This window comes from Paramormyrops kingsleyae, chromosome 21 (genome assembly GCF_048594095.1).
Source record: "Paramormyrops kingsleyae isolate MSU_618 chromosome 21, PKINGS_0.4, whole genome shotgun sequence".
Classification (NCBI taxonomy): domain Eukaryota; kingdom Metazoa; phylum Chordata; class Actinopteri; order Osteoglossiformes; family Mormyridae; genus Paramormyrops; species Paramormyrops kingsleyae.
In genome coordinates this window covers 4218647-4231745 of record NC_132817.1, presented here as the reverse complement: position 1 = coordinate 4231745, position 13099 = coordinate 4218647, and the positions used below count along the sequence as shown (strand labels likewise).

The following is a 13099-nucleotide window of genomic DNA, read 5'->3' as shown; positions in this document are numbered from 1 at the left end:
CATATCATCTTTAAAAAACTGACTATTCACTTGCCAATATAATGAGACCCTTGACAGGTGCCGTTGAAGCAAGATAATGTTATTCACTTCACCTGTCAGTGGTTTTAATGTCTTAGCTGTTCGGGGTATGTCCTGAATACATTGATATTAATGTTAATTATAAAGGTTTATTTATCTGTTATTTAGTGAGCACATATATATAGTGATCCACTGTAATGTACGTAGTTCTTAATTAACATTCAGTGTCTCTGGCAGCCCTCAACATGTTATGCATCGACCAAAAACAGCGGAAGCAGATCACATATATATGTTTATGTAACGTTGTAACAGTGTACTGCAGAATCGCTAAATGTATGCAGTATTTTCTCTTAAACCTGTTTCTAAATTGGGTTTAATATTTGTCTAGTACATCTGAGTAATCTCACACGTAGTAGACTTTTGCATATTAACGTGCATTTAAACAGCACGGTAAACGCATTGTCCATTCAGCCAGGATGTCACCTTAACCGCCTGCAGTGCGTCGCACGGCTATGGCGCGGTCACATGACCGGGAGACCCGGCTGCGCTACGCGAGGCCGGCGGCGGCGTTGCTCCTGCACCGCGGCCACGCGCAGGTGCAGTGTCCTCTGCGGCTGGCGCGAGGGGCGTGAGCGCTGCGCTCGAGCGATGCCGGTGGGCAGGTTTGGCGGGCTGGCGTAGCCGAAGGGGATTATAGTACCGCGTTCTCTTTTTAGTCGTTAATTTCCTAAACTACAGTACATTTAATAAGGTAGTATATGTCTTATTGAATTAGTTTTCCTCACAGAATTCACTTATTATTTACCCCCTCGAAAAATATCGGTCTATATTATCACGCAAAATTTACATTGTTTTAGCTGGCGGATAAAATTCTTGAAGCGAATTAGCATGTTTAATCAATACATAACAACACCCATCATACAAGACTTAACTTAAATGTTCATACCAGAGCTAACCTCCTAATTATTAATTATGCTATCATCCACAAGGTGTTCAAGAAAAGCATATTGTGGAAAGCCGGTATAGTATGTTATCTAATTATCCGTATTAGCTGTATTACGTGTTATCCGATGTCATGTTTGTTTATTAACAAGCCTATTTGTGTGCTCTCCACCAGTCTCAATTATATAACTCCAGCTTTAAATGAGTATTTACGTTTTAAAATATTTGTATTATTTGTTAAAATTCCTGTTCATTTGTTAATATTTGTTCGTGTAGGCATGCGTGGTTATGGACGAACATGTGTTCGTACAAGTCCAGACCAAGGTTTTGTTTCAGCGAACCAGTCGAGTACTCTATGACTGCATGTGAATGTTTATGCTCAACTGTTTAGTTGAAACCAAATCTTGGTCTGGATTTCTAACTTCTGGTCCTGAACTTTCCATCTCTGCCTATAATGGATTACTTTTGGGAGTGACTTTCCTCAACACTGAGTAAAGCATAGTTATCTGAGTGCTGCAATTCTCATATAATGACTTGTATGGCATCAGATAAGTAGTGAAAAATCTCAGATCCTTGTTACTTGATTCATCTGATCTTGTTACCCACAGCTGATGCTGCATGATGATCTAAGACAATGCTGGACTCTGAAGACTGCACTCTGTCCTTGGAGAGCCTGTTCTATGAAAGACCCGTTGTTCTTCAAGCGTGAGTGGAACTTCTGCAATGGATGCCATGGGAACATGAGTCTCCATATGTACACTGACCCTCAACCAAAATTATTTAAAGTGTAGTTTTCTGTGGTGTTTTTATTCCCAATATCTATAGAAAATGTCAGGAGCAAATCACTTGGCAATCGGAACCACTTCTGTTGTCTTCCGAAATACCGGAAACTCAGCATTTAAAGGGAACGGCAGAATCTCTTTCTTGTGGGGTCAAGCTCCCTATGACAGATCATCTGGGATGCTTGGCAGGTAAGGGTCTTCAACCCCTAAAAAAGGTATACACAATCCAGTTAAAAAAACAGGTCTGTTTACCTCTGGTGTGTTTGAGAAAACTCTGTCACATTTTAAATGAATTTATATTTAAAACAACCAGCACATTGTAAAGAGCTATTAGTCTAAATCAGGGTTGTCCAGTCTTATCCACAAAGGGCCAGTGTATATGTGGGATTTCGTTACAACTCCCTAATTAGATTACTAACTAGAGGACTGATTGGCTGGAGAATCCTCACACCTGGGTCTGAACAGCTGACCTAAAGGTTATCACAAAAACCTGCATACACACTGGCCCTTTGCAGATAAAATTGGCCACCCCTGGTCCAAATCAACAAAATTAGCCCTGAGGTATGATACTTAATATAGTTTTTTTCACTGGTTTTCCGTATTTGTAAATTACCATTGCATTTACATGTATTAAGATATTCATCCATCCACCTATCCAGTCCTGGCAGTTGGGGGTAGCCGGGAATTAGTCCCAAGCAGCATAGGGAGCAAGGCCAGGGAATATCCTGAATGGGATTCCAGTTCATCATAGTAGCTGAGAATCACATAAGATGTTCTAAAAGACCAAATGCCATAGGAAATATCTTATAAATAGCATATAGAATTGAGAATAAAGTATCATTAATTCAGCATTTGTTCACTGACCCTGCTCTACGGAAGGGCACTTTTTGGCTTTTGTGTTGAAGGGAGTGCAGGTTTTTGTTTCTGCCAAGCTCTTAATTAACCTATATCAGCTATTGTCATATTCTGGTTAATTCAGACATGAGTTGAGGACTTATTATTGTTCTTTATTGTCATTATTTTTGTCATTTAAAATAATTTTATATTTTATGGGATTAAGCACCCTTAACCTTAAACTATTAAATTGTAAATTAAAGCACTCTAATCTATTAATGAAAATATGAATACGTAGTAATTTTACTACATTAATTTTAATCATGGTACACCTGAGATATGACAGTCATTCAGTGGAGAAGGTCGTGACTTCATATCTCCTAGGGTGAGGGTTCAGATCTAGCAGATCTGGCTGTGTACATGCTGTGTTTTTATCAGGTTTGTAAGGTTTTTCGTCCTCTGCTGGTACGAAGACCTTGGTGTCAAAAAATATTCGTGCCCTCTGTTGGTCATGCAGTCCATCCCAGTTGTACTCTGACACGGTGCAAGTTCCAGGATAGAGGAGGATCTTATTGGTAAAGCAGTACATTGGAGACAGTTGTTATATGAAGGCTGCTGTTATATATACTCCTCATCTGTGAATAAGTTGCATCTGGATCTAATCTGCTACAGTGTACTTTGTCCCAAAATCTATATTTTGTGCTCAGAAACTTGAATCTTTTGCACACTACCACGGAATAGCCCTAGGTGAAGCTTATACTCTGTACTTTATAAAACTGAAGTTCATCGAGCTGCTGAAAGTCATTCACAGCATTGGTTGAAATCTCAAGTCCAAACTGATTCTCCTTTTCACAGGCTCTTATCAGAAGTCAAAGAAATTCCTGCCTCCTTTGAAAAAAGCTGGTGGGGATAGATGTTTTTCCTCACAAAAAGGGCAGTTTCTGAATCTCGGAGCACCAGTTGAATTACCTGAACAAGAAGGGTCCCGTGTTTTGATGGCTGACAGGTGCACACAATCTCAGAGTCTCCTGGTCAGCGCTAACACATCACGATTCTCAGAATATCTGCTGGAAAAGCAAACTTTCACTTCTTCGTTTAGCCAAAACAATAGGGATATCTCTGAGCTCGGGAGAAGGTATAGTTTGTCTTCTGTCATAAGTGTGCATGTTTTGTTGTGTGGGAGCGTAATGCTGGTAATATCCACATGATGGCTTTTATGATGCTGTGCTTAAGTCTTTGGAGTAGCTCATAGAAGCATACAGTAATTTGATTTGCATGCAGCTATTTCTAGGTACTGTTCTGGGTACTTCATTCTGAAATTTGTATCTGTATACATAGCTATACGTTTTCAGACATATTTATTTAAATCGGTGTTTCCCAACCCGGTCCTCAGGGACCCACAGCCAGTCCACATTTTTGTTCCCTCCCAGCTCCCTCCTGTGTGTACTGTCTGGGGCTCCTCAAGCGGTGGATTGGGAAACATTGATCTAAATTCATTTTTCAGGCCATTTAAACCTCCACCTAAGGTGGCTGCAGAGCCCAGCGGTCATTTGAGCAGTGCGCCATGTCCGAAAGAGGCCGGGACCGATGATGCTACCACTGGCCAAGTTTCTAAGGCGGCAGAAAATCCATTCATGACACCAGCTGCTACTTTCTCCATGGCTCCTTTCACAAGTTCATATGTGCCCGGTGCAGACGGCCCACCTTCGTCAGAGTGTGATCGAACCATACAAAAAGTTCATATCCTTCCATTTAATCCCCAATCGCTCAATATACAAGGTCAAGGTGAGTCTGCCGGGCAGTGTGCTCATTCCAGCCGTGAGCATCTTACACAACACAGGATGAATGTCTTTCTTTTTGTTTTCTATTTCTTTTTTGAGAAATCAGATATGACATCGGATTTCTGTTCTTAGAGCATGAAATTATTCTTTTAATGGCCTGTCATGCGTGTGCAGCAGAGTTTGATTTCGGCCTCCTGAAAGGCTACAAGATCTTAGATGATCTATTATGCCGTTTGTGTCTTGAGCTCCCAGTCATCCACTGCAATTTATTTTATACCTTAGGGCACTGCAGGCTATTTTTCTTCGTTTCTGACTTCGCCCATCTTTTCCGATCTCGCATCGCGCACGCTGAGCTGCTGCCTCGAGCTCTCTGCACGGGAACTTCAGAGGAAAGCACATCGTTATAGAGCAGTCAGTTCAGCAAGGGGCTCAAAACCAGAAGTTTAAATCCTGGGCACAACAAAGTTCAGGATTTCACCTGGGGAGATTTGCCTGTAAAACTACTCAAGACAGAAATTCATTTAACAGTCGTTGTCTTTTATGTGGATTGGTGGACCGCTAAAGCATTATTAAAGACTGAATATGCATAACCCCTTTTTAAAATTCCAGTATTACATTTTTCAGAAGGGCCTCTAACCCTCTCACAGCTAAGACTATTAAGCTGGTTTATAAACGTGAGTCAGTTGAAATGGGTCATGTCCATATAATTCTGTTTAAATTAACAACATATTCTAGATCTTTTATTGTCATTCATTCATTGCCATGGTCTACCTGGACAAAGATGTCTATCATTTTCTGTTTTGGAGACTGTAATTTAATCTCTTATTCTGGTAATGTGTGAAACTAGTAACATGCCTCCCTTTTGCCAGCCACTTCTACACCTCCGTGGCTCGTCTCAGCCGAGGTGACGTGTGGTATCCCTTGGTGCTGGCCACTTCCTGACATTGACAGAACACTCTTCCTGTTTTAACTGTAAACGGGTACACTTTCAAGCAACTGGAAAGGAAGTCTGTTTTGAAGGGGATGCTCATCAGCGGGTCCCTCCCCAGTGTATTAGTGACCAAGCAAAGGCCTAGACATAAATTAAACTCATCTCTGGGCTTTTTTGACAGCCTGTCCCAATAAGAGTTATTATATCTTCTTATATCTCTCAACAGTCTCATCAGAATGTACAAAACATATACATTTTTTGTACCTAAAAATGCTACGTTCACATTTGAGTGGTTTAAAGGGATGACTTTACTCAAAGTAAACACTTTAAACAGATTATGGCCTGGTCGACAGTCCCCGTTGAGGCCACCAGGTGGCAGACACTGGCTGCTTAACTGCTGGTTATCAGATACAATTTGTACCATGAAAATTCATTTATGTCAGCTAGTCAATATGATATGGACATTGTTACATCGTTTTAGATGTGCTTTGATGTTTGGGTTTTATATAAATTAATCAGCATCGGCATGAGCAGGGTCAACAGAGAATATACATCGCTTTAGTCCTTCTTGAATATGCCAGATCAGGTACTGTGGAAGATTAGTGCTAATATATTCTACAGAGCTGCACCTCATTAGATGAGGGATGATTTATTAACGACTCCTTCTTTTCAGGTGGATCTGGGCCGGGAGTCCTCCGCTCCGTCACCGAAATCCGTATCCTTCTGCCATCTTAATTCCCCTGCGCTGATCGCAATGAGCCTCAGTGGCGGCTTCCCAGAGTAGTTATCTGTCCCTCTGTGCTTCAGGTTAACATACATAAAGCTCTCGAGTGCTCAGGTGGCTCCCTGCATGCCGCCAGCCAGTGTCAGTGTGCTCATGCATTGTTAAAGGGGTGGCTATTATTTGTCTGATAGATTAAACGTGACGTGTTGGGGCAGCGTATCCCTTTGTGGGTAATGCCGCTTCCTCAAAGTGCAGTAAGGGCCTTGTATCAACAAAGAGAAGGTGCCCAATGGCACATCAAACCTCCAGCAGAAGGGTGGATTCCCCACCATACTGAATGACCCGTGTTTGTCATTGGTCAGAATGGAGGATGCATACCATTGAGATTTTAAGGCATAGCCTAATTGTATGTGAATTGTATGCAAAATTGGTTTCTTATTGTGTTCATTTTGTTGATATATGTATTTCATCCAAAACACTTTACAGGTATATAAAATTTAAAAACGAGAAGGATCACTAAGCCAGATAATTGCAATTTTATTTTTCTCGGACAGCCTATTTCACTAAAGGGAAAATGTTAAAACACAAAAGCCTTGATATGACTTGCAAAGCTGCACAGTTCAGATCCGTCTTCAAAGAGTTCCCTTACTTTAATTATGTGCAGTCGAAAGCCCTGGATGATGTAAGTGGGTGAATCTCTCCCATACTCATGCTTTTTATCTGTTAAATTAATTCAGTTCAGTGGTTCTAATTCAGATGAATAACATGCAAATATAATAAAATGATCTGTTTTACAGATCCTTTACACCAGTAAAAATTTTGTGGCCTGTGCTCCCACTGGCTCTGGAAAAACAGTGCTCTTTGAATTGGCAATTATTCGATTGCTGATGGAGGTCCCTGCTCCCTGGCACTCTGTTAAAGTTGTGTACAGTAAGTATTGGTCGTTCACAGTTATTAAAGGAAGGCCACAAGGGTGTTTCTCTCGTTTGATCGTTGGAACACAACCTCTGGGTTAGCGCTCCATTCGCGGTCAAACATCCCTGCTTCTGGCACAGTGAAGATGAACTTTTCAGAGTGCAGGTTTGGTAAACAAGACTCACTTTTTAAACTTGATTTTGTTATTGCACTCTGAGATGTGCTGTGATTTTAGCTGTTTTTTTCAGAGAGGTAATCTTTTGCCAGCTGCCTTTATGTTTCCTGGAGTTAAAGCTTGAATTGCTTCATTGACTCACTGATTGAAGAAGTAGCCTGACCGTGCTCTTGTTCTGTGTTATATGCTTGCAGTGGCACCAATTAAAGCCCTTTGCAGCCAGTGTTACGAAAATTGGAGGCAGAAATTTGGGTCTCTCGGGCTCAACTGCAAAGAACTGACCGGTGACACAGAAATCGATGACTTCTTTGAGGTTCAGGACGCCCACGTCATCATGACCACACCGGTAGGCCAGGCTTTCGCGTTGGTGCTGTGTGGGTTTAGACTACACAAACACTGCCGGTCTGGGCACATTGACCACTGTGTGCACCTGGTTCCCTTTGACTTGTATCTCTGTCTTTCTTCTCACCTTCAAGGAAAAGTGGGACAGTATGACAAGGAAGTGGAGGCTTAGCAGCCCAGTGCAACTGGTCAAGTTGTTTCTCATAGATGAGGTCAGAAGTTTCCCTGCAGTGACCTGCTCCATTTTTAATATCTTTTCTCTTCAAACAAAGTATATATTTCACTGTATGTTTGGCATGTGGTACATATTTATGAACCATCTCCAGATCCATGTGGTGAAAGACTCAACTCGCGGAGCAACTCTGGAGGTTGTTGTCAGCCGAATGAAAACGATGAATGCCTATCGCGATGGAGGCGACCACCAGTCACGTCTTCCCATGAGATTTGTGGCCGTGTCTGCTACCATTCCGAACATTGCTGACGTGAGTCGTTGTTCGGATGGCAGAGCAGATGGAAGGGGAAATTGTCTGGGTGTGATATTCTGATGTTCAGTTAGTGCTAACACCAGCTGTGCTCTCAGGTCGCCGAATGGCTCTCGGACGCCTTGGGTCCAGCTTCCTGCCTGCAGCTAGACGAGAGCTACAGGCCGGTGAAGCTCAGGAAGCTGGTGCTTGGCTTCCCATGCGGCACCAATCAGACAGACTTCAAATTCGACCTGTCCCTCAACTACAAGATGGCGAACATCATCCAGACGTACTCGGACCAGAAGCCCACGCTTGTGGTGACTGCGGGCTTCTCTAAATGCCAGGCTTTGATTCAGATGCCTGGAAATCAGCTGACATTCTCCCTGCTTGTTTTTGTGTAGTTCTGCTCCACGAGGAAAGGTGTGCAGCAGTCTGCATCTGTGCTGGCAAAAGACGCCCGCTTTATCATGAGCGTGGAACAGAAACAGAGGTCATTCGGCTCTTGTGCATTTATTCTTTAATCCACACTCCATAGCAAGATCATAGTCCTTGTTGCATCATGTCTAAAGCATTTGTTACTGATCTGAATCCAAGAAACGTAAAATACATTTAGATTGAGTGATTTATCATTTTTTTTCTAAAATGTTATACACATCCTCTAGCTCAGGGGTGGGCAATCTTATCCAGAAAGGGCCGCTGTGTATGCGGGTTTTTGCTGCAACTCCCTAATTAGATTACTAATTAGAGGACTGATCGGCTGAAGAATCCTCACTGGACCTGGGTTTGAACAACTTACCTAAAGGTTATCCTAAAAACCTGCATACACACCTGCCTTTTGTGGATAAGATTGCCCACCCCTGCTCTAGCTGAATTGTATTAACTCCAAAAGAGGCACTCGTTGAGCTTTTGAAGGTGCACAACATCTCCAACCTGTTTATTCTGCCAGGAAAGTACTCGTTTTTTTCTGATGGGCTATTGTTCTCATTTTGCAGGCTGATGAAATATGCAAACTCCCTTCTTGATTCCAAACTCAAAGGTATCCCTGGTACCTCCTCCCCCACAGCATTCATGTGTGTCTGCCCATAAGTGCATATGGAAGTGCTTCTGAAACTTTCTTTGTGATATTAATATTTCATAAGTGACCTCTACATGTTTTTCGTGTTCCAGATCTAATAACACACGGAGTTGGTTTTCATCATGCCGGGATAGACGTTTCTGACCGGAAGATAATCGAAGATGTGTTCACCGCTGGAGACCTACCGGTACTCTGTGAGCGTCACCTTGGGTCTTCGAAGCCTCCTTTCATTCCTTGAAACTATCAATAATTTGTGAAAAGTTTGGTACCATGACAGGTTTTAACCTTAACTTATTCTTAACCTAGCTGTTAGACAGGAGAATGATAAAAAATAGACAAGATGCAGGCTTTGAATCACCTCCCAGTATGCCTTTGTCTTTCTGTGTGTTAAACACATATTTTGGATTTTTACTATGATAAACGCAGAGCCATCAAGGTATATTCATTTATACACCAAGAAGTGAATTGAATACAAATGATTTAGGTTAAAACAGTGATTTATGTTGTTTTGTATGGAAAATTTAACTTAAAAAAGGATTTAATTTCCTCAAGTATGCGCTCTTAGATACAAACAGACTGAAGTAATATATAATGGGCAGAACAGTTTTATTTATTTCACCCAGTTACAACCAGTACTTTAGCAATGGGAGTGAACCTGCCCGCTCACCTGGTGGTGATCAAGTCCACGGTGCACTACGTCGGTGGTTCCTGTGAGGAATACAGCGAGATGGACATCCTGCAGATGATTGGCCGGGCTGGCCGACCTCAGGTACGCAGTCGCACGCTGGCCTACACCCAGAGGCCATGCATGCTCCTCAACCCTGCAAGGCACAGCCACCTCAGAGGCACCACCGGCTTGCCGTGTACTTCCGTGTGCATGTGGGAAATGTGCTTTCTGTTCTAGTTTGACACGACCGCGACAGCAGTGATCATGACTAGGTCCCAGACAAAAGCAAAATACCTGAAGCTAGTGAGTGGCTCCGAAACCATTGAGAGCAGGTAAGGCACTGCTCGTTAAGATGAAGAATCACTTTGTACCTGTTTGATCAGAAATAAAGATTACAGCAATAAAATACAGAGAATTAAATGATAAAATAACGCCTGCATTTGAATGCATGTATGCGTCTCTTTATTCATGGACACTTGACCTTTCTTATGTGCCCTCCAGCTTACACAAACACCTCGTGGAACACCTGAATGCAGAGATAGTCCTTCACACCATCTCTGATGTGAATGTGGCTCTGGACTGGATTCGTTCCACCTTCCTGTACATTCGAGCACTGAAGAACCCCAGCTATTATGGTGAGCATGCACTCTCCATCCACATGGAACAGACGCATATTAACATGTGTTGTTTCCCTCATTTTACAACGATTTATCTGAAGGTTTCACGTCAAGCCTGGACAGAGTTGGAATTGAAACAAGACTGCAAGGTATACAATAATCCCTGAAAGATAGTGGAATGTTCTTGGAATGTGGTTTTAAGCAGGTCATTATAAATCAGACCAATCTTCTTATCTTTTCAGAGCTCTGTCTTAAGAATATAAACTCACTGGCTGAAATATGCCTGATCACTATGGACGAGGACATAAATTTTAAACCCACTGGTAAAGCGCTATTTCTGTGTCAGGAAACGTGTTGGCATGTGTAAGATCTCTCATGATACTGCTGCATCCGTATTTCTTACTGATGTGTTGTCGAGTCCAGAAAATCCAGATTAACCTGTGACTATAGCCCAATTTATTTATGTGGTATTTTATTTGCTGAAATGAGGAGCCGGTGAATAGGAACACAGGTTTTGTACCTCTCATCTGCAGAGGCAGGTAGGCTGATGGCCAGGTACTGCATAGCATTTGACACCATGAAGCATTTCAGTTCGGTGTGCGGGACGGAATCGCTGCCTGAGCTGGTGGGTGATTTTTCCAAGCCTCTTGCATTTTGACTTGTTATTGCGGCATTTACTGATTAAAAGAGCCCCCAAACTGACGGCATGCCTTTTCATAACAAGATCAAGGTCATATCCAAAGGCAAGGAGTTCAATGATGTGCAGCTCAGGATGAATGAAAAGCGAACTCTGAATACTCTGAACAAGGATAAACACAGGATAACGATCAGGTCGGAGCATAGCGGAAAGTGCATTTTTCTGGAAAAGACTGCAGGTATAAATCCTGTTAGCCATAGTCATGCTTGTTTTCTGTGTTTTCAGATTTCCAATGGAAGGAAAGATTAAAAACAGGGAAATGAAAGTCAACTGGTATGTCGCACAGACCCCCATAAACCCTCCGCAAACACATTCTTTCAGCACATGCATATTTTTTTGCAGCTGTTCTTCGACAATATTTCTTACCACTTTCCTGACTGAATGTGATTTATGGAACCTTCTTACTTATTTTACGCAGTGATGGAATTTCCAACAAGATTTTCAAAGAAATGTCACAAAAGATTTTTAATAATTAGCTTTCTGATGATAGTTTTTAGGTTGTGTAGTTTCCAACAGACTCCAGTGATACTAATATGCTCCATCGCGCCTCATTTTTTTAGAAATAAAAAATAGGAAGAAACTGGCATACTGATAGAATCAGTTATAAATGTATTTCAGTTTTGGTGCCTCCATTGTGCAAAACCATCTCTTTCCTTAGGAATACGCAGAAACTACATAGTCCAGTGAGCATTTTCTATTTGCCTGTTGTGTGCTGAATCCTTTGTAAGTCCCCTTGTATTTTCATAGCCTGATACAAGCTCACCTTGGCTGCATCCCGACTCAGGAGTTTGGACTCACTCAGGATACTGGAAAGATATTCCGAATTGGAATTCGCATGACTAAATGTAATGCATTTTTTCCTCTTCCTTTTCTCAGTCAGTAATATCGGCATTGTTCCTGTTAGCTTGGCTCACGCTGCACAGTCTGTTCCTAATGCCTCCTGCCTTTAAACCATAAAACAGCAGCCACCTGAGAATGAGATGAAATGGAGACTTGCAGGGTGGCAGTACGGAATGTCCTAGAACACTCAGCTGGGGCAGCAACAGAATCATTATCACTGAACTGTATCTCATCCCAGGAACAGTGAGCTAGTTCACAACAACTTCAATGGTAATAGGTCACTCATTGGCTTGTGTTGGACCAGGTTTGTCAGAGTACCTCAGCCAACACCCCAGGAGGAAGTTCACGGCACTGCTCAACTCTCTAATTTTGTCCAAGTGCTTCCGGGCCAGGCTATGGGAGAATTCGCCATTCGTCTCAAAGCAGCTGGAGAAGATAGGTGGGTGTATTTCAGTCAGAGAGCTGAGGACGGGCTTTGGCTGGAGCAGACTTCACAGTGAGGAGGCCCACTGGTTCCCTTTGAGATACAAACAATAATAGATTGGCTCCGATGCATGTAACTCCAGATGTCGTGCCAGAACAAAAACTCAAGGAGAATGAGTTTAATGCAAACCTGTAACACTTATTGCCCTTTTCCATAACTGGACAAGCTGCACAGTCAATAAAACACTTTATTACTGACAAATAATAGCCTGTAGCTGGACTGCTTTGCCAAAAATATACATGTAACAGAACAGAGGAGCTCTTGTGCCTCTGTTATCGATTTAGACCATCTCTGCCCATTAAAGGGCCACGTGACTTCAGTGCCTTAACAGAACATAAAGGGGATTTTGGCCAGTTGCAGTTACATGGTTACTACTCTTTATTTACGATGTCACCTCCACCTGGGTCATGGCCAGGTCGAAATGTGGCTTTTGTCAATCCCAGACCTGATTTCAGGCCGGATTAGCTACATTCAGCTGACAGTGCCTTTTCCTGTCAGGTTTAATGCTGTCCACAGCGATGGTGAATGCTGGCCTGACTACGTTCCAGAAGATAGAGGAGACTAACCCCAGAGAGCTGGAGCTGGTGCGTGGAGCTCGTTAGCGAATCACATCCATGCTTATTCTCTTAGTGCCCTACATGAAACCGACCTCCTGCAAGGCTAATATAACGCTCTCCAGATTGTCAACAGGCACCCTCCTTTTGGAAACCAGATCAGGGAAGCAGTCATCCATCTTCCTAAGTATGAAGTCGGTTTGGAACAGGTAATAAGTGCTGACCTATTTTCAAAAACATTTCGAAACAACAGAATG

The 13099-nt window shown here is 42.4% G+C and overlaps 1 protein-coding gene across 7 annotated transcripts in view; it reads left to right on the top strand.

Annotated features, from left to right (window-relative positions):
• Nucleotides 1-637: 637 nt before the first annotated feature.
• hfm1 (helicase for meiosis 1) overlaps nucleotides 638-13099 on the top strand; it is a 28468-nt gene continuing 16006 nt past the window's right edge. For 2 of the 7 annotated variants that reach the window (XM_072704305.1, XM_072704301.1), the window contains exons 1-28: nucleotides 646-769; nucleotides 1008-1038; nucleotides 1569-1665; nucleotides 1786-1931; nucleotides 3432-3711; nucleotides 4081-4361; nucleotides 5962-6003; nucleotides 6624-6694; nucleotides 6810-6942; nucleotides 7297-7448; nucleotides 7579-7656; nucleotides 7771-7926; nucleotides 8025-8225; nucleotides 8310-8398; nucleotides 8901-8944; nucleotides 9076-9177; nucleotides 9607-9752; nucleotides 9888-9982; nucleotides 10152-10285; nucleotides 10369-10416; nucleotides 10510-10590; nucleotides 10801-10892; nucleotides 10992-11098; nucleotides 11190-11237; nucleotides 11712-11809; nucleotides 12109-12243; nucleotides 12787-12872; nucleotides 12968-13051. In XM_072704305.1, the coding sequence (XP_072560406.1) occupies nucleotides 1595-1665; nucleotides 1786-1931; nucleotides 3432-3711; nucleotides 4081-4361; nucleotides 5962-6003; nucleotides 6624-6694; nucleotides 6810-6942; nucleotides 7297-7448; nucleotides 7579-7656; nucleotides 7771-7926; nucleotides 8025-8225; nucleotides 8310-8398; nucleotides 8901-8944; nucleotides 9076-9177; nucleotides 9607-9752; nucleotides 9888-9982; nucleotides 10152-10285; nucleotides 10369-10416; nucleotides 10510-10590; nucleotides 10801-10892; nucleotides 10992-11098; nucleotides 11190-11237; nucleotides 11712-11809; nucleotides 12109-12243; nucleotides 12787-12872; nucleotides 12968-13051 (3000 nt within the window). In that variant the 5' untranslated portion in view covers nucleotides 646-769; nucleotides 1008-1038; nucleotides 1569-1594. Of the gene's footprint in view, nucleotides 770-1007; nucleotides 1044-1568; nucleotides 1666-1785; nucleotides 1932-3431; nucleotides 3712-4080; nucleotides 4362-5961; nucleotides 6004-6623; nucleotides 6695-6809; nucleotides 6943-7296; nucleotides 7449-7578; nucleotides 7657-7770; nucleotides 7927-8024; nucleotides 8226-8309; nucleotides 8399-8900; nucleotides 8945-9075; nucleotides 9178-9606; nucleotides 9753-9887; nucleotides 9983-10151; nucleotides 10286-10368; nucleotides 10417-10509; nucleotides 10591-10800; nucleotides 10893-10991; nucleotides 11099-11189; nucleotides 11238-11711; nucleotides 11810-12108; nucleotides 12244-12786; nucleotides 12873-12967; nucleotides 13052-13099 lie in introns of all 7 variants that reach the window. The other 5 variants (XM_072704306.1, XM_072704304.1, XM_072704303.1 and 2 more) reach the window with 5 other exon arrangements.